General features: G+C 55.9%; 2 protein-coding genes across 6 annotated transcripts in view; one reads left to right on the forward strand and one right to left on the reverse strand.

Annotated features, from left to right (window-relative positions):
• LOC109553682 (cadherin-23-like) overlaps positions 1-22,856 on the forward strand; it is a 392,820-nt gene that overhangs the window by 354,180 nt on the left and 15,784 nt on the right. For all 3 annotated transcript variants that reach the window (XM_070781989.1, XM_070781991.1, XM_070781990.1), the window contains 6 exons: positions 1,301-1,414; positions 4,147-4,295; positions 14,482-14,542; positions 15,441-15,589; positions 20,266-20,401; positions 21,905-22,293. In XM_070781989.1, coding sequence (XP_070638090.1) covers positions 1,301-1,414; positions 4,147-4,295; positions 14,482-14,542; positions 15,441-15,589; positions 20,266-20,401; positions 21,905-22,293 — 998 coding nt within the window. The remainder of the gene's footprint in view (positions 1-1,300; positions 1,415-4,146; positions 4,296-14,481; positions 14,543-15,440; positions 15,590-20,265; positions 20,402-21,904; positions 22,294-22,856) is intronic.
• On the reverse strand, positions 4,552-18,222 carry C28H10orf105 (chromosome 28 C10orf105 homolog). 3 transcript variants are annotated; one of them, XM_019953712.2, is made up of 2 exons: positions 17,836-18,222; positions 4,552-7,834 (listed from the first exon to the last, which is right to left on the reverse strand). In XM_019953712.2, exon 2 carries the CDS (start codon positions 7,827-7,829, stop codon positions 7,458-7,460), a length of 372 nt encoding a protein of 123 aa, XP_019809271.2. In that variant the 5' UTR covers positions 7,830-7,834; positions 17,836-18,222; the 3' UTR covers positions 4,552-7,457. The 3 variants fall into 3 exon arrangements, with proteins under 3 accessions (XP_019809271.2, XP_070638095.1, XP_070638094.1); XM_070781994.1 differs by having other exon boundaries at positions 17,030-18,222; XM_070781993.1 differs by lacking the exon at positions 17,836-18,222 and adding an exon at positions 10,642-11,419.

Here is a 22,856-nt window from a genome sequence, read left to right on the forward strand (position 1 = left end):
GCTCAGTCTTCGCCCCACCCCTGGCATGCCTGCAACCACATTACACACACACCAGCCTCCCTGACGCCTCTCCCCTGAGTAAAGAATCCCAGGCTACAACCCACCCCCAGCTTGCTGCTGCCCAGGTGACCTCCCAGGCCTCCACCTCTCCTTTCCAGATCCTTTCCCTCCTTCCCCTCCCTGAAAGAGGCCCCACACCTTCAGACCAGCTCCTTGCAGGTTGTTCTCAAGACTGCTCTGGAAAAGGCTGTTATCAAGACCCGACGTGGCACCAGCCATGGTTCAGCCTCCGGCATTGCTCGTGTCTTAGTTCCTCCCCTGCCCCTTGAAGCCGGATTGTGCCCCTTGTAGATGGTGCTTCAGACACTGGGAAGCAGGTATTAGAGACTCGGGGGACAGAGTGCTTTCTCCAGGGGCCAACCATGTGAGGGCAAGGGAGCAGCTGGTGGCAGCCTCCAGGGTGACTTCCCGGCGCCTCAGAGTGGCCAGTCCCTGCTGACCTGAGAGCCCCCCAGCCCTAGGCTTCTCAGATCTTAATTTTGCACATTCTGCCAGGCGCTGCACAGCATCTCAATCCAAGCTAGCACAATCCCAGTTCAGTGACGCCCTCTGCTGCCCAGAGGGCCACGCTGCCTCCCAGCTGGCCGGGAAGGGTCTCCACACTGTTCTGATGGAGTCATTTCCACGTTTGTCCTTTCCTCTCCTCTCCTCAGAGGGGAGACCATCCCCCTTCCCACCTGGCCCAGAACTCAGGAAGACTCAGTAACGCTTGTCTCCTGTCCACTTGCCTCCACTCTTTACTCCGTGTAGTCTCCGGGAGTCCCCAGTCAGAGAGCCCAAGACCACTCGGCTGACCCCAAAGTCCTCAACCACATATAAAAGCCCTGACCTTTCTAACAGACAGGCAGGGGGCAGAGTGGAGAAGGACCTGGGTTCAGGAACCAGACTTTCCAGTTGGAGTCCTACACCCCGAGTAGGTGACAGTACACCAGAGCCTCACTAAAGGACCACTTTCCTGCTCTGTGACGTAGCGACAGCGCAAATGAGATGCAGCGCCTGGTACACAGTAGGTGTTCTACCAGTGTTAGACTCAGGATTTCAGGCATTCGACCCTTCACCCAAGCCCACGTAGGCAGGCCCACGCCCTCATCAGAGCCCCCTAGGACCTGGTAGTGCTGAGTGGACAACACAGCCTTTCACCCCTGGGCCAGCCCTGTGGTGTCCTGGCTCAGAAGCCGAGCTGGGTGCCACCACCCTTTCCCTGGCTCCTGACCAGTGCTTCATTCTCTCTCCCCCGCAGGTGGAAATGTGGACGGGAAGTTCAGTGTTGGCTACCGCGATGCCACAGTGAGAACAGTGGTGAACCTGGACCGGGAGACCACAGCCACATACACGCTCGTCCTGGAGGCCATCGGTGAGCACCAGCCCACCCACCGAGCTTGCGTGGGTGCCCTTCCAGGAGCTGGCCTTGAGGCAAAGGCTGTGTGCCCTGGTGACAGTGGGAAAAGGGCATCCAGACCCTCAGCATAGCAGCATCGCCTTGCCAGCCATGAGGCTCGGCGCGTGCTGCTACATGCAAGATGCTAAGGTGGTGTGGTGGGGGTTACATGGGGGCCAGACAGGAGACCAGCATGTAGACAAATCACTGCAAAACTAGAACAGAGCAGGAAAGGGTGAAGGGATGGCCCAAGAGTACAAGCAGCAAGGGTGGTAGAAACATGCAGAGGACGGTGATCAAGACAGGCTGCTTGAAGGAAGTTGCCTCTGGGAGTGCCTTTGGATTAATTAGGACTGTTAGTGGCAATTCTTAAAATAAACTAGTTTCAGCAGGATAGGCTCACAAAACCGCACTGGTCCACAGCGAGATGGAGCTTTAACTGTTGACTGGTGTTGGGGCTCAGACGATGCCACAGGCCTCAGTCTCTCTGCGTTGGCTGCCTCTGCCCCCTGTGTGTGAGCCCCATCCTCTGGCTCACATGGTGACAGATTCTCGCTGCAGTCCCAGCCTTAGTCTGAGTTCCCTGAGCGGCAGGGAACTGCACTTGTATCTTTCCCAGCTTTCCCAGCAGAAACCCTCAGATGAGCTCTGATTAGTTCCATCTGTCCCAGCACCTGTCTCTGAACCCGTCATTACGACCAAAAGGGGGTGTAATGTGCTAATTAGTTGGGTCTGTCCCTGTCGCTGGGGGAGCTGTCAGACCCACCTGGAACCCCAGGCTTCAGAGTCGGAATGGGAAGTTTCTCAGAGGGACCTTCGGGGCACAGACTTGCCTAAGAGAGCAGGATAGTGCTGATAGAAACAAGACATGCTGCCCACCACCTTGGGGACCACATTGGGTTTCCATATGTGGAGAAGCAGGGAGGGCATTTCAGGCCTGGATTGGAAGATGGGAGAGAGCTCTGTGTCTGGGTGTCCCTTGGTGTGGGGGCTGTGATCAGGTAGGGCCCCTTGTGGAGGCTAAATGTTGAGCTGGAAGTTTGGTCTTTGGTTTCCAGGCAGCAGGGAGCCCTTGAGGACACCAGATGGCAAGAAGGGTGTGATGAGGCCTGTGTCCCCCAGACGCCCCTGGTGCTCACAGGAACGCCCTCTTCAGTGTTTGCAGTGATCTCAGGGTGAGAGGCAGTGAGCTCTCTGTGCCTCACTCTAGCCAGCCTGCAGTCGCTCCCCAGCATCTCCCCCGTGCATCTTCCCCCTGCCCTGTCCTTCCCCCATCCTGGAGTGGCCACACCACCCTCTGGAGGCCCATCACCCGCCCTGGGTTCAGCCTTTGCACGAAGCACTGGCGAGGAGGAGAGGCTGGGGCCGTCTATGGAGCCTGGCAACTTACATTGTCCCCAGACGGGGCAAGTAAGCAGTAGCCCCGGACAGTGAGAGGTTGGTCCTGGAGAGGAGCTCAGGAGGACAAAGTGACCTACCTCAGGATAACTCACTGACCCCAGCAGTTCGGCAGCTGGCTTGGGAAGAAGGACAGAGTCATCCCTGGTCCTCAGCCAATACCAGCTGCCCGTACTCCTCCCTGGGGTGACCGCCCTTGCCTGGACACGCAGCATTGGGCACAAGAAGGATGACCCAGCCCTGGGAGGGTCCTTCCAGGAACTGAGGGGGCAGAATCCCTGAATACTTAAGGCTTAGAAATCAGGCAGGAAAAAAAAAAAGAAATCAGGCAGAGCCCACATCACTGAATGCAGAGGCCCAGTCCGTCTGGCAGGCATGTTTGACCCATCTCATGTTTCATAAGAAATGATAGTTAGTTTTGAACATTTAAAAGTCAGGCGATTTTAGTCAAAAGCTCAGATGTTTGCTTTCTCTTGAAGAATCAGAACATCTAGTGTCCCTGGGCCCCATTCCGCCTGTCCAGTGTGGACGGGAGCAGAGGACGGCTGCCCCGGAGGCAGACACGCGCGGGTGTGTGCCATGGACCTCACCCTCCTGGCCCCAACAGCAGTGGGGTTTGTCATCTCAGTCCCTGTAGCTGCTTCCTAGGGCTGTTGAAACACATGATCACACTGTTGGTAGCTTAAGGAACAAATTTATTTTCTCACGGTTCTAGGGGCCAGAAGTTCAAAATTAAGGTGTCAGCAGGACTGCATTCCCTCTGAAGGTTCTAGGGGAGGGTCCTTCCCCACCTCTTCCGGTTTCTGGTGGCTCCAAGTGTCCCTTGGCTTGTGGCTGCAGGACTCTGGTCTCCACCTCCAACTTCACATGGCCTTCTCCTCTCTGTGTCAAATCCGCGCCCTCCCACCCCCATGCCTTTCTCTTGTAAGGACCCTTGTCATGGGATTTACAGCCCACCCAGATAACCCAGGATACCTCCTCTCAGGATCCTTAATTACATCTTCAAAGTCACTTTCTCCCTGTCAGGTTACATGTACAGGCTCCCCGGAAGTTGCAATAGGTGTGTCTTTCGGGGGTCACCATTCAATCTACTTCAAGCCTCAGTCACCTCCTCTGATAATGCACCCGCTTGGCAGGCTTGCTGTGAGGACTGAATGAGTTCTTGGGACATGTTAGATACTGTTAGTGTTGTTCCTAACCTAGAGAAAAAGAGCCACTCCCTTGCAGAGGTGGGGGAACAGAGTCTGGCTGGCACCCGGGAGCGCGCCCCTCAGGCAGCTGCTAACACCACCGTCCTTGGCCCCCCACAGACAACGGCCCCGTGGGCAAGCGGCGCACGGGCACAGCTACCGTGTTTGTCACCGTCCTGGATGTGAATGACAACCGGCCCATCTTTCTGCAGAGTAGCTACGAGGCCAGCGTCTCCGAGGACATCCCTGAGGGCCACAGCATCATGCAGGCAGGTGACGGCAGGTGGGGGCGGGGGAGGCAGGGCCACATTCAGTTCAGAGCATGCGCTCAGTGGCCTTGCGGCAGGATGGAAACCGGGGTCAGTCCAGCTGCTGCTCCCAAGTAGCCAGTGCTGGAACCAAAGAGGGACCCAGGCTCCCTCCCTCCTGGGAAGAGTAAGCCCCCAGGTTATGTAACCCAGGATGGATGGGCCCAAAACAGAAGGCCTTGGCCCTCCTCTTCCCCCCTCCCTCCATCCCCCACAGGCCTCTCCCCACCCCCTACTGCACCCAGAAGGCCCTTTCAGAGCAGGAGGGAGCTGGAAACGTCACATTTCCCAGAAAGGAGAGAGCCACGGCCCAGCACAGCCCAGAACAGAGCTGCTTTCACAGGGCTCTTGGCTGAAACTCCCCTCTCGGGAAATAAACAGGCACAAAAAGAAAGGGCTCCTTTGCCCAAGGAGCAGGAGCTACAGCTTTGAGCCTCGGGGGAGGAAGGCAGGGACCTGAAAAAGGAGGCTGGGTGCCCTCCTGAACCCTCCCTGGAGGCCTCAGTTGCTGGGTGGGGAGGGAGGCCGGGCATAAAGTACCCTCCTAACCAGCTGTGGGGTTTCCAAGTTGGAGGCTGAGCCAAACAGAGCAAATCTGGGCCTGCCCGCTGGGACAGGCTCCCAGGCTTGGGAGGGGCCGAAGAGTGGGAGGTTGGCAGTGTGCCCACCTCCCTGCATCAGGGCCAGGCGTGGGGCAGGAGGGGAGCCGGGAGCAGGGTGCTGACTCCCAGAGGCACCAAGAGTCCAGGAAGCCATGGGTTGGCAGGGTCTGGGGGCTGGTTCCAGAAAAAGTTTTCTCCCTCTGAGCCTCGGCTCCTAGGGCCTTAAAGACACCCACCACACCAAGCCATGGGGCCCCACTCTCCCCTAGCCTAAAACTTAGCACCTGCCACCCCTAACTCACACAGGTCTCCAAGGATCAACCTGGGAACACAGATGGGGGTACAGCAGACCTTTGAGAGCCCTCTCCTCCCCACCCCTAGCTTTTTGTCCTTCAGGTCAAGGGTAACCTTACTGCCCACCCCTGTGACACCACATGCCAGGCAGAGCATGCTGGCCTGGGGGGTGATACGGTGACCAACTCCAGGCAGAATTCAGCCTGGGGTGTCTCAGGTAGACGTGACGGGGGGAAACCTGTGCAGGAAGAGGTTACTGCGCTGTGGGAGGAGGCCTGCCCCGCTTTCTAAACCCCAAGACTTGGTTTCTATTTATATAGACTACTCAGAGTGAGATCCTAGAGCCTGTGAGTAATATAAGGCAGTCACCGATTCTCCCCATTTCTCAGGGAGAAAATCAGGCTCTGGTGATTTCTCAAGGCCCTGGAAGTAAGTTTCTGGCCAAAGTGGACTTGCTCTCAGATGTCAGACTGACCTGAGAGGAAGGCACAGTGGGCCTGCTGGGAGAGACAGCTTCCCTGCAGGGGCATCCAAGGGAAGAAGGGGGTGCCCCCAGGGCTAGACAGGGCCACCCTTCACTAAGTAAACAGAGGCCCCATGCCTCTGAGCCTGTTGCTGGTGAGGCAGATGAGGGGCTAGACTTGGTCTTGCTCTCTGGGGGCATCCCAGGCTTGCAGAAAGGAGCAGCCATGATGGGGATGACCCGCACTGCCCAAAGGAACTGGTCCCTTTCCTCCCTTGATTTCAGCAGGAGGAGGCTTCAGGTGGAGACAGAGGACTTCATGGAGGGCGTGCATGCTGAGTGAGCTGTAGCCCAGGGTGGACAGATATTTCAGTTTGCCTGGAGTCTTGGGTCAGGATGAGGCTAGAAACATCATTCGCAGTCAGCTCCCAGTGGGCACCGAGCACCAGACAAAGAAGCTCTGGCTTGATCCAGCAGTAGGGAACCAGCAACGGTTCTGGAGCTGGGGAGTGGCAGAACCAGAGCTCACTCTGTGAGAAGACGTGCCTGGCTGCTCTGTGGATTGTAGCAGGGTTATGTAGAGCAGTCCCTAATGGGGTACAGGTGACCCTAGCCGGGTGACTCTGGGGCAGGAGCTGGGCAGTTCAGACCCCTCTGCCCAGCCCCCCAAATTGGGGACCAACCAAAGTGGTTAGCCCCAGCCTTACGAGGAGAGGTTGAAGGTTTGGGATTCTGAGAAGCCCAGCCTGGGGTGGGATTGCTTTGACAGTAGCCAGTCATTGAAGCAATCACCAAAAATATGATAGCACACCTCATGTGGTCAAGGCCTGAGGTTCCACAGCTGTCCTGGAGAGGCCTGGACCCTGTCAGCTGGAGGAAGCCTGCCTCCCTCCCTGGGTGAGGCATGGAGCCTCTACGATGCTCTCAGAGCCCGGATAATATCACCTCCAGTTGCTGACAGTGCCTCCTCCCGCTCTGACACAGCGGCAGTCCTGGCCTCTGCAAGGAGCTGCTTAAGTCATTCCCAGCCCCTTCCTCATCCATCCTGGCTCAGGTGCATTGGGGCGGGGGGGCGGTTCCAAGGTGACAGCCAAGATTGTGATTGGCTAGGTGTGTTGAGAGCCCCCAGAATGCCCCTCCTCCTAGCAGGCACCCAGCATCTGATTCACCACAGGGGTGCTGGCTGCTCCCATGCATTACAGGCAAATGCAGGCAGCGTCCAGGAAGTCGGGGGAGAGGATTCCCTGGGTTCCCCTTTGCCTCGGGCACTGAGTTGGCACAGAGGGCAGGACACTCCCTTGCCCCCAGCGTGGCTGAGTATTTCACTTGGCTGGAGGGAACCTTTGGCCATTCAGCAACTCGCACTGGAATCTGAGCTGGGCTTTGGCACCTGGAGGGTGGGCAGGGCTTCTCTTGGGAAGAAGGGGGACTGCTTCCTGGAGATGCTGGTGCCTGGTGGTCAGAGAGGGGCCTTGGGGGCCCCACGTTTGTACCGTTGAAAGCTTTGGGCCAAGGGTCCAGATGGTTGCAGGTGCCCAGTCACTGGTTCAGGAGCCTTCCAACCCGCAGCGGTAAAGTGGCGGCAGGAAGGAAGGCATTCTTCGGGGACGATCCCTGGGAAAGGCCACGGGCCTGAGTGCACAGGGTACCAATGGCAGTGGGCATGTGGCCCAGGTTGTTTGGGCCACTGTCCTCTTGCAGCCGGAGGTGCCTGGTTCTGCCCAAGGCAAGAGGGTCTGTGGATGAGATAGGAGGACACCCCTGTCACATCTTGGTAGATTCCGTGCAGTCGTAGTCGTGGTTGTCCTCTCTGGCCGGCAGGGGGCGCCGGGGGGCAGGCCGGCCGCGGCGGAAGCTGTGCAGGGAGCGGCGCAGCGAGCCCAGGCGCTTCCAGAGGCGGAGCTGGGGCTCGCTGGGGCTCCCCGGGTGGTGGGGCATGCACTCGTGGGCCCGGCGGCGGCTCGGGTCCAGTGCCCGGGGCTTGCAGAGGGTCATGAACAGCAGACAGGTGGCCAGCAGAAGGAAGATGCAGGCCAGGGCAATGAGCACGGGGATGGGGTCAACAGCCTCTGAGAGCCTCCCTGGAGTGGCTGGAGCTGTGAGGAAGGCGAGGGGGCTGGGGCCCTCTGTGTTCATGGCTCCTGCAACAGGAATGGGACAGGAGCAAATGAGCTGGACTCAGGACTGGAGGGGGAGGGGGACTTTGGGTGCTGAGCACTGCCAAACTAGCTGCAGATAAGATTGCAGTCATTTTCCAGGTTAGAACAGTGAGCCTGGGAGAGGTAACAAGTCTAAAGTCATGCAGTGGGAGAGTGACAGAACTGGGCCTGAACTCAGTTCCTCCATCTGCTACAGTCCCTGCCTACCTGTCGCAGAGGAGGCAGGAAGGGTAATGCCTTCTGGCATTTTAAAGTCAATTCTCATGAATCACAACAGAGTCTTGGGATCTAAGACCAATCCCGTCCCTAACTTGCTCTGTGACCAGGAACAAACCATGAGTTATAGCTGCAGAGGGCAAGGACCCTAGCAGTTAACTGCCACCAAGGCTACAAACTGGTCGAGTTCTTACAGTGCTTTTATAAACTTAATTGTGAATTTTTTTAAAAAACAAAAAACGAGGTTTCACATAAATATCTGAACACCTGGCTTCTCTTGAAATTCCAGAATTTTAGCAATAGCAACATGGGGTCCATTGCTGCCGGCCCCCAGGGGCTGGGGCTGAGCAGCAGCTGCCCGATTTAGACGGGGTGCTGGCCCCCAGTTCACTGCACTCCCTGCCTTCTGGCCCCCCACACAGCTATGTCACCCACCTGACCCCCAGGAGAGTTCCTGTTGGTGCTTCCCAAAGAAGTCCAGCCTGCTCCAGAGACAAGTGAGGAAACTGAAGCCCAAATAAGGGGTAGCCAGGCCCAAGGCCACACTGTGAGCCAATGGCCAAGCTAAAGCCAGAACCAGGAACAAGTTCCCGACCCCTGGACTGGTGGCATTGCCACCCTGCTGGCTCCCAGCCCTCTCCCAGGACTTCCTGAGAACACGTGGGAAAGAACCCCCAGAGAGCAGCCTACTTGACAAGGTGGGGCTTGAAACCCCCCAGACATAGTCATCCATTACCACTTAGGATCATCCCACTGGTGGGGGGTGGGGCGGCAGATTCCTTATAGCTGGCAAATCAAACTGAGCTCTTGGTTGCAAATTAACATGGTTAGAGACCAGCTAGTAGATAGCATATTCCCAGCAGGACAGGTGGGCAGGTCTACCTGAAGAGTGGGGACAGAGGGGCCTCGGCCAAGCTGACAGAACCCCAGAAGGCAGGCCACTGTGGTCCCTCTTCCAGATTCCCAAGAGAAGCCAGAAATCTGCACTTTTTTTTAGGCAAACTTTCCTGATGTTGAAGTGTTGCCAACTAATTCAAATCTGGTTGAATCCCCTCTGAAGAGATGGCGGGGGGGGCGGGGGGAGTGGTGTGGCAAAAAAGACACTGCAAAGGCCAAACAAACTTGATTTTTTTTTTAATCCAAATGAATTTTCAAATATTTAAAAATACTACAAATGGGCCAAACAAAATACATAAGGAGGCTACATACAGCTTGCAGGCCAACATTTGTGATCTTTGATTTCTACAAACACAGGACAGGAAATCCAGAAGGGGGTTTAATAAGAAATAATCGTTTGTTTCTCTTTGACCTTTGAGACCTTCATGACCTAGAGGATAACAAAGTTCTCTCCTTTTCCTAAGTCACAGCCTAGTCTAACTTAGTCAAGTTCTAGCACCAACACTAGGGAGGAGGAAGGGCTTTAGGTTAAACCGAGACTCTGCCTGTGGGCTGCAGAGCCCACCAGGTTCGCAGGAAGTGGGAAATGGAGAGGGGGCCCCCCCAGCCCACACCCTCCCGAGCCGCCATTGCCACCCCAGGCACTCACCAACAGCCGCAGGACCTAACTCCTGGCTCTCTGTGCCCAGCCTCGTCTGCCTGCAGCCTGCCCTGTGCCCAGGGACTAAGGGCATCCAGTGCACCCCACCCCCCACCCCCACCCAGTCCCCACCACCACTCCTTCCCAGCATTTCCAGAGAATGACCCCTCCCAGCTCCCAGATGGAAATGTTGATGCCCATCTAGCTGCCTGGGGCCTCCGCCTCTTAGCATCAGGCCTAGAGAGTGCACTGGCCAGGCCATATGTGGGTTGGCCCTTCCTTGAATCTGGAAGGGAAGAGGGATGGGGTGTGCCCACTGCCATGTCCCCTGGGGAGAGAACTACCCATCCCGCCATCCTCCCCAGGGAAGCGCTTGGCTGGGAGTAAGAAAAGGGCAGTCTGAAGTGAGAGAAGTCACAACCCTGCTAGTCCTAATGCTATTTCGAGACCTCCACATGGACCTGGAGACCCTATCAGACTAGCAAAGCAGGTCCAGGCTTCAGTCCTTGGGGCAGTGCTTTGAAAAAACATGTGAGGCTAAATTGGCATTGGAGTATTTTCTCTGGGAGCAGGAGATTCCCAAGTGGTTGAAAATATCAGGCCATCCTTCCAGGGAGGTGCGGCAAGACTGACTGCAGGCCCCCGGCTGCCCTGTCTGAGCAGCCAGCCAGGGCCAGCGGTTCTGGGGAAAGGAGGCCTCTGTCAGACCAAGGCTAGGAATGATCCAAAGAGCAGCTGAAGCCTCTCCCTGCCCACTGGAGCCCCAGGCATGCCTGCAGGCCTCACTTTGGACATATCTCTGCAAGCTCAGTCTAGAACCTTTTTTCTTCATTCAGAGCTCCAAGAGCAGGGCCTGCTGTGATCAGAGGGGACTGACCTCAGCACATCTTTCTGGGTGGCCTGAGACTAACCTGGGCCTAGGTTCCACTCACTACAAAAGCAGAGGGATTCCCCACGTCTGAGCACATGCGCACATCTTCCCCGCAGAACCCCAGGCAGCGTGCTCCCCTACTTCCCTGCAGGCCCCAGCACTGACCTCAGAGCCAGCCCTCAGCGGTCTCCAGCTGGGTGAGAGGTCTTCTCAGCTGTTCGAGGGAGGTCCCGGAAGCACTGGTTGTCTCTGTGACCCCCACCTGCCCTGGGCTCCGCCTGTGTCCCTCAGCCAGCCAGGCAGAGTGGCCCTCGCCCCTCACTCTCCAGTTAGACCTGGCTTTGTCTGGAAGAGTCTGGGCCCTCCCTGGGGGGAGGGGAAAGCCAGGAAGGTCGGGATGGCAACTGGGCTGGGAAGAGGGAGCCTCGTGGAGGAGTTGGGCGCTCCTGAGCCTTCCCACGGCCTTCACTGGCCGGTCTCCTTGGAGCCCTCTGGAGGGGCGGGGGGCCTTGGGGGGAACGCAGGGGGGAGGGTCTCTCTGACTCTGTACCCGAGGCTCTCACCTTCCCCTGCTGGACGTTTGAATGGTATGGTCGGGGGCAGCCAGCGGGTTGCTATTCAGTGCCTGCCAGCCTCCAGGTTACCGGGGAGAGGGGCTACAAGCCACGCGGCGGGAGGGGACCGGGCAGAGTGATGGGCCCTGGCAGCCCCCAGGCCCCCCTCCCCTTAGCTTCCCAGAAGAGCACCTTCCCTTTGAGGGTATCTGGCTGTAGAAGTGAGGGGGAGAGGCATTTTCAAAAGTCAGAGAAATCACAGGGCAGAACATAGAGGATTGAAAGCCTGCTAGGGCTGCACTCCTTGTAGTTTGAGTGAGCCCTTGGAGACCCCCAGGCGGCGGCTACACGCACGCACGCATGCACACACGCGCGCACACACAGTCCCACCCCCCCCCACCCCCGCCTCCTTTCCTCCTGGAAGCCAGCACTTCCCTGGCAACCAGTCTGCTTAGAAGCCTAAGTCTTCAGCAGCTTTCCCATCAAGGACCCCCAAGCTCCCAGATAGGGGGAGTTGTGGCTCTGACCAAGACCTGAGCCTGGAGTCCACCTGCTTTTTGGGGAGCCTGTTTTTTCGACAAGTAGCTCAGATGGTAAAGAATGTGCCTGCCAATGAAGGAGACCTGAGTTTGGTCCCTGGGTCGGGAAGATCCCCTGGAGAAGGGAATGGCTACCCACTCCAGTATTCTTGCCTGGGAATCCCATGGTCAGAGGAGCCTGGTGGGCTGCAGTCCATGGGGTCACAAAAAGTCGAACATGACTCAGCGACTAACATTTTCACTTCCTGCCCTTAGCCCTTGACAACAAGAGAAGCATCCTCTGCATAGTCCCAAGTGGGTAGGATTAGGAGAGTCCGTTAGGTGACTGAGGGGTCGTCTTATCCAGCCCTGTCTTCCAGATAATGAAACTGAGATCTGAAGAGGTGCAGCCTGGCCAGGGTCCCCCGCCTAGCTAGTGGTGGGGACTTGGTGCTTTTCCTGAAAAGGCTGGGCAGGCGTGGCACCGGCATCTGGCACCCTGAGCCACATCAGCCTAAAGATGTCCCCAGTTCTCCATGGACCTGCTGGATGCCTGTATCTTACACCTCGCCCTTTGGTGAACCTCATTCACTTTCTCTTCCCACGCTGACAGCACACCTCACCTGTGACCTCCGTTTTTCTTACATGGCCGGAGGCAAAACTCCCCAGGTGGCACAGGCTGCCAGGAAAGGGAGGCATCTGGGAAGTCGCACCACGGACAGCAACACCCAAGGGTGTCCACTGGACAGCTCAGCCCTCTTCCTGTCCTGATCCCTTTCAGAGCCAGGCTGTCAAAGTGCCCCGCTACATCCCTCTGAAAGGTTGTTGTTGAAGACACCGGGATTCTTGGCCCCTGGAGGAGAAGAATTCAATCCAGGCCCAGAGACGAGGTTTGATCGCTCAGAGCTTTTGTATAATAAAGTTTTATTAAAGTATAAAGGAGATAGAGAAAGCTTCTGACATAGGCATCAGAAGGGGGCAGAAAGAGTACCCACTTGCTAGTGTTAGCAATGAAGTTATATACTCTCCAGTGAATCCAAAGAATGTCTGGAGGTTGTAAAGACCTTACCAGACCTACTCCCATAATTTACATTTTATGATAACAGAAGGTTTAATCCAGAGACTGTCCTTAATCCAGAGACTGCCCTCAGGCAGGATGCATTATTGTTATATAATCCTAAGGAATGTAGAGAAGGAAAAAAAAAGTTTGTCCTTTCTTCCTTCTTGAGAATTCCAGACCCCTGTCTCTTTGGGGACCCCTAGACTCCTTATCTGAAGGCACCCCACTCCAGTATTTTTGCCTGGAAAATCCCATGGACGGAGGAGCCTGGTAGGCTGCAGTCCACGGGGTCGCTGGTGTCGGACACGACTGAGCAAGTTCACTTTCACTTTTCACTTTCATGCATTGGAGAAGGAAATGGCAACCCACTCCAGTGTTCTCGCCTGGAGAATCCCAGGGACTGGAAGCCTGGTGGGCTGCCGTCTCTGGGGTCACACAGAGTCGGACACGACTGAAACGACTTAGCAGCAGCAGCAGACTCCTTATCAACCTGCCTAGGAAATGACTCTCTCACCTCCACCTTCTAGCTCTTAAGTCCTCTCAGGGGAGGGAAGAACTCCACAGCAAGGGGCAACGCAGCCATCCCCACCCCAGTGTAAATCAAGAGGACCTTTCAGGAAAAGGTGGCATGTCTCATAACATCAGCCTTCAGCATCTATCTTGGCACCAGACCAGACGCTTTGCAGCAATTATATCTAATTTGCCCATCAACCTCACAAAGTTAATTATCACCGTACCTACTGAGGCTCAGTGGGGTTATTGTATCCATGGCCACATAGCCAGGAAGTGGCAAAGCCAGGGCTTGTGCTTGGGTCTGCCTGACCCAAACCCGCTGTTCCTTTCATACCAACAGACTGCCTTCTCTGCACCATCAGCATGCTCTTCGAAACCCTTAGACACACAGCACAGGGTTGACGTGATTGCTGAGGACAAGAGGGCAGATCCAGGGAAAGGGCGAAAGTCCCGGGCATTACCCAGCAAGTCACACATAAGGTGGCCCCGTGGGAGCCTGCCCAGCCATGCAAGCCCAGGCCTCTCTCTGCATCACTTTGCAGGGGTGTTCTCTGCTTCTTTCCAGTGTGTAGTGGGTTGAGGAGGTATTCAGCTCTTGGTTTGATGGGACAGACCTCAGGGCCGTCTGTGGCTCTGCCAGCAGCCTCAAGGTCACATGCGTTGTCAGAAGGGCTAAACACTGGGCATTCTCAGAGTGAGAAGAGCACCCCCAAGTCCCACTGGAAACGGTATAAGCCTGAGGTGCAACCTAGCAAGCCAGGGTGGGCTGGAACTACACTGGAATGATCGTGTATGTGAATGGACATGGAGCCATTCCTTTGGCAAATGGGGTTTCTAGGTTTCCACAATGTGGCTGTTATAGTGTACAGTATACTTTCCGGGAGTTGTAGTGTATACAGTGCCAGGCTGGGAGCCAGAATAGCTTCAGACCAAGGAAGTGTGGGCAAGGAGCAGTTGTGCACCCCACCTACCCCAGGTGAGTCTCCTGGACTCTCAGAGGGCTGAATCGGGGAACTGTGGAGGGCCAAGCTGCACTAGCCAAGCCTGGATCCAGAGAGCCATGGTGTTGCCACCGACCGTCTTGCCCGTGCTCACCAGGAGCCTGGAGGAGTGTCAGGAGAAAGAGCTGGCAGGTCTCCCGCCATGGACAGGGCAGCCTGGGGCCATCAACAGACAGGTGTCCTCATAGGGGACGAGAAAGACATGTCCCTCTCCTCTCCTACACCCCCAGCTTCATGGGAAGCTGGGTTTGGGCAGGACAGGCGTGGGGTGGCGTAAGGAAAGGGGAGGGGCTCCACAAACACCTTCTCTGCCTATGGGTGGAATTCGAGGAGTAACCACGTGTCTCATTCTCCCTCAGCTAAAAGCCACAGATGCAGATGAGGGCGAGTTTGGGCGTGTGTGGTACCGCATCGTTCACGGTGAGTAGGCTGCCCTAGGATGGCAGGGGGAGGTGGTTCCTGCCCCGGGGTAGCAGAGCTCCTCTAGGCTGCCAAGGGTCTGGGAGACAGGTCAGAGGGAGGAACCAGGGATGTTCTCAAATCATTCGCACCAAGTTGGTCGTGTTTTCGGTGAGGATGCATTTGACTGCTGTACTAAGTTCTTCAAGCCCCATAGCGGGATATCCCCCTGACAGAGGGGACCTCGAAGACCAGAGCAGCCCCTAGCAGTGAGCTCCCAAGACACTGAGGTCACTGGCCCAGTGTGTATCATGTGCCCCTGCCTGAACCAGTCACTGTGGCCTTGGACACTGGGACAGCCCCCCACCCCACCCCAGCACCCTCCCAAGGCTGAGTCTCACTGGGCCAGCTAGAATCCCGGGACCATGCCTGAACCAGTCACTATGACCCGAGACTGCAATATGCTGATCTCGCTTCTGGAATCAGGGGTGAGCTCACCCCTATGAGTAGAAGTGGCTGGATCCCAAAGGAAAATGGGAGTCCGCAAGGGGAGGGAGTGGGTGCTTCCTCACTAAACCTCTCACAGAGAATTTTTGTGTTCCATTCTTTGTAATGCCCCAGTGTCCTCTGGAATAGTGAATCTGCTGACACCTCCAGGTGTGGAGGTCTCGGGACCTCTAGGCTTTCCATAAGGGGGGCACAGAATGAGCGTCTACCCCCTCCCTCAAATCCTGCTAGGCTAGGGGAGTCTGAGGCGAGGCTTCTATACCACTTCAGGCTTCGGCCAAGTGCCTGAGACCTCTGGGAAGGGTCTGCCCTCTGGGGGTCTGGTCTCCCCATCTTCCCCTCCATAACCATGATCCCACAAGCATCCTACTCCAGGGCAGAGCCCATGCATATCCTCTGTCCCTCCACACAGGTAATCATGGCAACAACTTCCGGATCCACGTCAGCAATGGGCTCCTCATGCGAGGGCCCCGGCCCCTGGACCGGGAGCGGAACTCGTCACACGTTCTGATAGTGGAGGCCTACAACCATGACCTGGGCCCCATGCGGAGCTCCGTCAGGGTGAGGCCAAGGGCGCTCTGGGGCCAGGGGGCTTGCACGTGGGGCAGCATGTCGTGAAGCCCTGTGTTGTGTTCAGCACTGCTATCAGGCTGAGCCAGAGCCTCAGGTGGACCAGAGATGGCCAGCAGCTGGGGCCCGGGGCGGGGTGGGGGGCACCACTCATCTGGGTGCTCAATGACACCTGGGCTCAGTAGGGGTGCCTTGGGCTCAGACCCGCCTGGGATCTTGGATGTGTCATTTTGCTCCTAGCCCGAGTTTTTCCAAATGTGGAAAGGGGTCAGTGATGCTGATGTCTGTCCTAAAGGATGAGGTATCCTTACTACACCAATCCCTGTATCCAAATAGCTCTCTAGTGTAGGCCAAGGGAATCTCACATATGGGATCTTGGAGCTATAGATGTTACCAACTTCATTTTACAAATGAGGAAACTGAGGCACAGAGGAGCCACTTGTGATCAATCTAGGACTTGAGCCCACGTCTTCTGAGTCCAAGTTCAGTGTTCTTTCCATTGAAAGTGTCTGCCAAACATTCCAGTCAGCACTCCCAGCTGCTCTATCAGATGTCATCTTCTCTGCCCACCTCACTCCCCTCAGGCCTCTCCCCTCTGCAGCTAAAATCAGATCAACTCTAATCTTCCTGAATGGTCAGAACATGCACCCAGATATTCCATTGGCTGGGCTAGGTGTACTCTCCTGCCCAGTAACAAGGGGATGACAGAGATAATGAGATGACTTACAAGGTCACCCCCACCCTACCCCACTGCACACTCAGCAACTCATAGCCCCTTCCCCTTAACCAGGTGGAAAGTGAGTCAGACCTTAAAGGTGAAGAGTGGGAGGAAGATGGGAAAAGTTGGGGTGGGGAGCAAGCAGGGACTTTTACCCAGAACTGAGTGGGGCAGAATCAGCTCCTCTTATCGGCCCCATCTCTCCACCCCGCTGTTTCCCTCAGGCTGGAAACAATGAACAGAAGCCTGCCTCGGGTCCCCATCACAAAGGAGGGTGCTGGGGAGCGGGTGACTCAGCCCTGGCCCATCCTCTGCTGTTGCCCCGCAGCTCTGCCCCAGGAAGAGATGGTGAGGGAAACCTGGGTGCTTACGGCTGCTGCCCTGAGCGAGGTCTGCCCTGATGGAGGTGGCCGAGGGGGTTAGATCCCTCGGTGTTTCATACCCTGGGGCTGTTTAGAACGATTCCAGGGCTCTGGTGACTGAGGGTCAGACATCGACCTAAATGTGCACCGAATCAGCCCCACACAGCCACACTCACCTTCATGACTAGGAGATACTGAATCAGCACGTGAATAAGTGACCCACCCATTTCAGAGCATGCCCTCGGTGGGGCGAGCTTCAGGCCACAGGGTGACCGATGTCGGCGTGGCTTGGCTTGGCACCCTGGACCTTGAGCTGCGTAACCACAGCCCTTCTGCCCCACCCCTACTCACCTCCCTCCCAGGAGCAGGTGGGCACCTCTCTCCAGCGTCTGCTCCTGTCACTGCCTCAGCATTGCAGCTGCAAACCTTTCTAACAAAATAGTATGCAGCACCCCAGGTACAGTGTAAAACAGAACAAAGCCAAGCTACGCCCATCGGTGCAGGGTGAGACACCAGGGCCACAGCTGCTCAGCCACACTCTGTTTGTGCCTCTGCCCATGAGCCCTGAGGAACATTAAGCACCCTCACTCTGGGCCAGGTACTTTTCTAAGTGCCTCCTGTGCTTGAGCTCATTTAAGCCTCATAACAGCCCTCTGATGTAGGCACTGTTATTATACCCATTTTATAGATGAGGAGATTGAGGCAAGGAGGGCTAGGCAATGTGTTTAGGGTCACACAGCAGTAAGGGTAGACAGAGCCAGGCTTCACACCCAGGCAGACAGCTCAGATCTCTTCTCTTAACCGCTGTACTCCACTGCCTCACATAAGGTTCCAGAGCACAGAAACCACCACTGCCTAATGCCCAGGAGTCATTTTTAAGGTGGGGATTTGGTTGCTTGCCCACAGGGTCAGAACTTGATGGCCCTTATCGTACATAGCTCCCATACCCCTGAGCCCAAGAAAATCCAGGACCTTCCTGAAGACAGTATGGGGACTCCAGCTTTGCCCTGGACTCATTTCCCCAGCAGCAGCAGAGTTGCCGCTCTGAGCGAGGGGCAACTTGAGGGGCCATCCACAGTCTTCAGGTCAGAGACCAGGACAGCACCTACGAGGGGCCAGCGAGTTTGGAGTGAAACGATAGAGACTGGGGGCCTTACCTGCATACTGCGCATGTGCACAGGCAGTCTCCTGACTCGTCCCCTGTGGAGGGCACAGCACTAGACAGAAAATGGGGCTAGTTCTCCAGGGAGCCCAGCAGCTAAGTCACTGAGCCCTCCTGCTCAGCAGGAACTTGGCAGACCTGTTTCCTGTACATCTGTGTCTCTCAGGTTCGCAAACCACACACCATTTTGCCTCCTGTCTCTGCTGCTATAAACAAGGCTGAAACCAGCAAGAGGAGAGTGGCATGCAGCCAGTCTTAGGGAGGGCCACACCCAGGCTCCATGCTACCTCACTCCTCTGTTTATTACACTGTCAAACTAGCCCTGTTTTTTTCTCCCCATGACTCTTGGAGTCAAGGTCATTTGGCCAAGCCTACTCGGGAAGGGGAAGGCTCACAGTTTCAAAAGATGGATGGGTAGTTTCTGTTTATAGCAAGAGAGTTCCTGAAATTCATCCATGCAAATTCCCCCTCACACCTACCCACCCCACCCCACCCCACCCAGGATCTCCCCAGCCAAGTTCTTGGTGAAGCCAGACTTAGAAGGTTCTGGCTTGTGAGCAGCTGTGCCCTGGAGTAGGCATGCTAGTTTGCATATTGGGTTCTGGGTGTCTGGACATGAAAATTTGATAACCTAGCAGAACTACAGGGGCCCCAAGAGCAGGGAAGTAGAGAAAACTTCACCCCCAGAGACATATCCTCCCCACTACTCTGCCACCCCACTCACCTCATAGTTCTCTGCCACTCAGGCCACCATTTCTGCTTATATCAACAGAAGCCCCTTTGTTTCCATCTAGCTAATTCCCCACTAACCCAGGGAGAAGCTGAGGCTGATCTGAGTGGCAGTGATCGATCAGAAGCCAAATATGCATGTTCTCAGATGGGACCTCGCTCCGCCATCAGCACTGGGGACCACATGCGAACCCCATGCTGCGCGTCATTGCCCCAGCCCCATTGGCTCCCTGCCTCCTCTGTTTGCAAGCTCCTGCTGGCCCAGGCTCTGTTAGTCTGGAAGGAGGGTCTCTCTCCTGTTCTGAGGCCAGCTCATCCCCAGCATGGAGCAAAGAGTGTTAGGGCTGCTGGACTGGGAACCAGGAGAACCATCACTCTCTTCTCAACTGTCAGTGACCTTGAGGCCTCGGGCAAGCCCCTCCCCATCTCTGGGCCTCTGTTCCCTCATCTGGGAAAAGAGGCAGGAGCCCTGGGCCTCCCTGTGGTTCCTCGAGCACCACCACCCTCTGACTATAACTCCCCTCCCCGCCACGCTGGTCCTTCTGGACACAGCCCTGGCCTTGCCCCTGCCTGGGCCAGACCTTCTGTGCATGTTCACATGCTCCTGTGTGTGTTGAGAGGAGAGGGGTGCACAGAAAGAAGAGTGAGGTGCTGATCTCTGGCTGTCACATCTCTCTCCATCTTTCACATTGTTTTTTTTGGTTTTTTTTTGCCATTGTTGTTATGTAAGACATACATGTTCAATAGGGAGAAATTAGAAAATGTAAATAAGCAGTGATGATAACTGCATAATTCCACAACTCGGAGATAACCGCTGTCTTGGGCTGGGTCGCAGAAGCCAATCCTGAGACAAGGGCTAGTATGAACGTGATTAGTAGGAAGTATCGGAAGTGTGCCCGGGAAAAGCCGGAAGGGGCATGGACCAGGAAGGAAAGGCAGCCAGCAAAGTGGAACACAGGAAACTGACTCAGTCCCCCAGGGAGCTCTGGAGGTGGTCATCTCTGCTGCCCGCCTGTCGGCAGCTGAGGACTGCCTCAGCCTGAGTGGGCGTAATTCCCAGGCGGCTCCAGCTCCCTGGGCGTCTTCTGGCTCCGGCAGCAGGAGTGGGGCTGGTGGGGTGGTGTTAGTCCCCCGCAAAGAGCTGCAGTGTTGCCCACTGGTGGTGAGAGCACCAGAGAGAGCGCGTGAGAATCTGGAGGAGTCTGAGCACCAACAGCCTCTGCTATGACTGTACTTAAAAATGTCTTCATGTCTTTTCTCCCAGAGGTATCTTGGTATTTGAATGGGGTCTCTTTAAACTTTTCAAGCACTTTTGCAAAGCCCTGGCTCATTTTGTCTTCATAACCATCCTAGGAGAGGCACAGGGTGTGAATTGTTGAACTGATGTTACTGTCTCATAGCTGAGAAGCTGAACAGCCCAAGTTTCACTGATTAGCCACAGGTTCCCACAGGCTTCATAGCAGAGTCAAGAGCCAGACAAGATTTGTTCTCTACAAAATGATATTTAAACAGGTGCCACGTGCCAGGTACTGTGTGAGGTGTGGGGACACAGTGACCAGCCAGACAAGCCCAGGCCCTCTGCAGAGCTCATAGCTGGCCTAGGAGCACAGTAACCACATATGCAGGCTCTGCTGGGCCCAGCCCTGGGCTCCCCCGACCCCTACCCTGACCTTTCGTCCCCGGCCGGCTCCCGCAGGTGATTGTGTACGTGGAGGATGTCAATGACGAGGCCCCGGTGTTCACGCAGCAGCAGTACAGCCGCCTGGGGCTTCGCGAGACAGCGGGCATTGGCACGTCAGTCATCGTGGTCCGAGCCACGGACCGAGACACGGGTGAGGCCGGCGGGAGGAAGGCAGGGAGTCCTTTCCCCAGAGTGACCCGCCCCGGCTCAGGCCCCCTCTCCCAAAGGGCCTGGCATCCTCTGGTTGGCCTTGCGCTCCCCCATTCAGTGGCTCCCAAGTGGGCAGGGACTCCTGGGACAGTCTTGGTGGGGTCCCCACCAGATTCCCAGTCCCAAGAGGAAAGGAGTCTGGGAAGTGGTCCTGGTTTCAGAGAGAGGAGAGGTCAGCAGCTGGGGAAGTCCAGGTTAGTCATCCCAGGACCTGGCAGCTCCGAGCTAACCTTTGGCTAGGAGCTGGGCAGGGCCAGGAGGTGTGAAGTTCTTGTCCAAAAGCTGGCTGAGGCCTGCTCCTCCAGCCAACACAGCCCAGGGCCTGGCACACACATTTAACAGAAGCCAGTGTCCTGTTCTATAGGGCAGTGGACATCCCTGGAGCCCCAGAGGTGGCCATCGTTAGCAGTGCAAAGTGAAGCAGAAAGGCAGTCAGGTCACTCTGGCCCTCTTTACAGGGCCTGGTTATCTAGGCCTCTGCCCCAGGCCAGGGATACAGCCAGAGGAGACCCCTTCCTATCCTTCTAGTTTCCCAGATCCTGCCCTTCTTTCATGTCAGCTGCTCTGGTGGCTTCCCACCCAGCCCCTGTCAGCATCCCCAGCTCATTCCTGGAGCATGGGGTGGAGTAGGTGGAGAACTGGGCCTGAAGACTCCTGGGTGGTTGCTATCCCTTAAATGGCAGGTTTATACCATGCAGGTCACACGGACATTGCTGGGGGATAATGGTCCAAGTCCTTTTCTGGGTCAGGAATCTGCTTGAGAGACTAATGAAAGCTATGGATCCCTTCCCAGAAAGAATGCACCTAGAATTTTACAAATAATCTCAAGGAAGTCTGGGACTTCCTGAGTGATTTTATAGCCATCTTCTCTGAAGTATGTGGACTTCAGCTAAGGAATCCCGACTTTGGCTCCTGGATGAAGCATGTACTCCAAGGCCACAGGGACTGGGGGTGGGGGGAGTGGGCAGAACAGAGAAAGGTGACTCTGGCACTGGAGCCCTTTGGAGGGACCAAATGAAGGCTTAGCCACCTCTGAGGATGTTGCCCCATCTAACACTTTCTAAATCAAAGCCTCCACTATAGAAGAGACCCCTAATTACCCCACCGTCTCCTTGTCCAAATACCCAGTGGAGGTACTTGGAATCTGAATTTTAGGACTCCAAGAGCTGAGTCCTCCACTGGCATACCTCTCATCTCAAGGCCAGACCCCAGGGGAGTCAACAGTGCATGCTGGGCCTTGCCATCCTTGACCTTGACCGCATCCTCTGTGTTTCTCTTGGGAAAATCTGACACACAGAGGTCGAGGGTGGTGCACGCTGGGGAGGCAGGCCAAGCCCATCGCCCTGTCCCTCTGGGACAGCAGTGGGTGTGCTGGGGCAGCTTGTAAAGCCACAAGGCAACCCACCCCCGCCTGGACTGCACAGCCTCTTGCGTCCTCCTGCAGGGGACGGAGGCCTGGTGAACTACCGCATCCTGTCGGGCGCTGAGGGGAAGTTTGAGATTGATGAGAGCACGGGGCTTATTATCACTGTGGATTACCTGGACTACGAGACCAAGACCAGCTACCTGATGAACGTGTCCGCCACTGACCAGGCACTCCCCTTCAATCAGGGCTTCTGCAGCGTCTATATCACTCTGCTCAACGAGCTGGACGAGGCTGTGCAGTTCTCCAATGCCTCTTACGAGGCTGCCATCTTGGAGAATCTGGCACTGGGCACCGAGATTGTGCGTGTCCAGGCCTACTCCATCGACAACCTCAACCAGATCACCTACCGCTTTGATGCCTACACCAGCGCCCAGGCCAAAGCCCTCTTCAAGATAGATGCCATCACGGTGAGGGAGGCTGGGGACAAGCACAGCCAGGGCTCCCTCTGAGGGCAGGGAGCGCAATTCCTTTAAAGCTAACCAGCATTAATTGAGCTCCTTCTATATGACCAGCACTCTCTTCTTTGTCATAAACATCCCTTTAACATGTAGTGATAAGATGAAGTTTATACATAGGCAATCTGGTGTCTTCCTATTAACTAGACAATGAAAGTTGTGCAAGTCATCACATTTCCCTTTTTACCTTGGCTGTTAGGAAGCTCAGATATAAATTTAGGGCATCACTGCAATAGCTTGTCTTAGCTAGGTGTCTAGTGCAGCTATGTCTTACCTACTGCCTAGACCTTACTCTTCCAGCTTTGCTTTAGTGGGTCTTCTGTCAGAATCCCTTCTCTGAAATTAGGCAAGATAGTAATTGCTGCAGTGTGCCGGGCCTTGTCACAGGGCATGCTGGGGGCTCAGAGATGAACAAGACCTTTCCCAGCCCTCACAGAGCTCTCAGGCTAGGAGCAGCAGAAGCAGGAATAATCTAATATGCAGATCAGAGCACCACAAGGAAAGGTATGAAAAGA

This window comes from Bos indicus, chromosome 28, assembly GCF_029378745.1.
Source record: "Bos indicus isolate NIAB-ARS_2022 breed Sahiwal x Tharparkar chromosome 28, NIAB-ARS_B.indTharparkar_mat_pri_1.0, whole genome shotgun sequence".
Taxonomy (NCBI): domain Eukaryota; kingdom Metazoa; phylum Chordata; class Mammalia; order Artiodactyla; family Bovidae; genus Bos; species Bos indicus.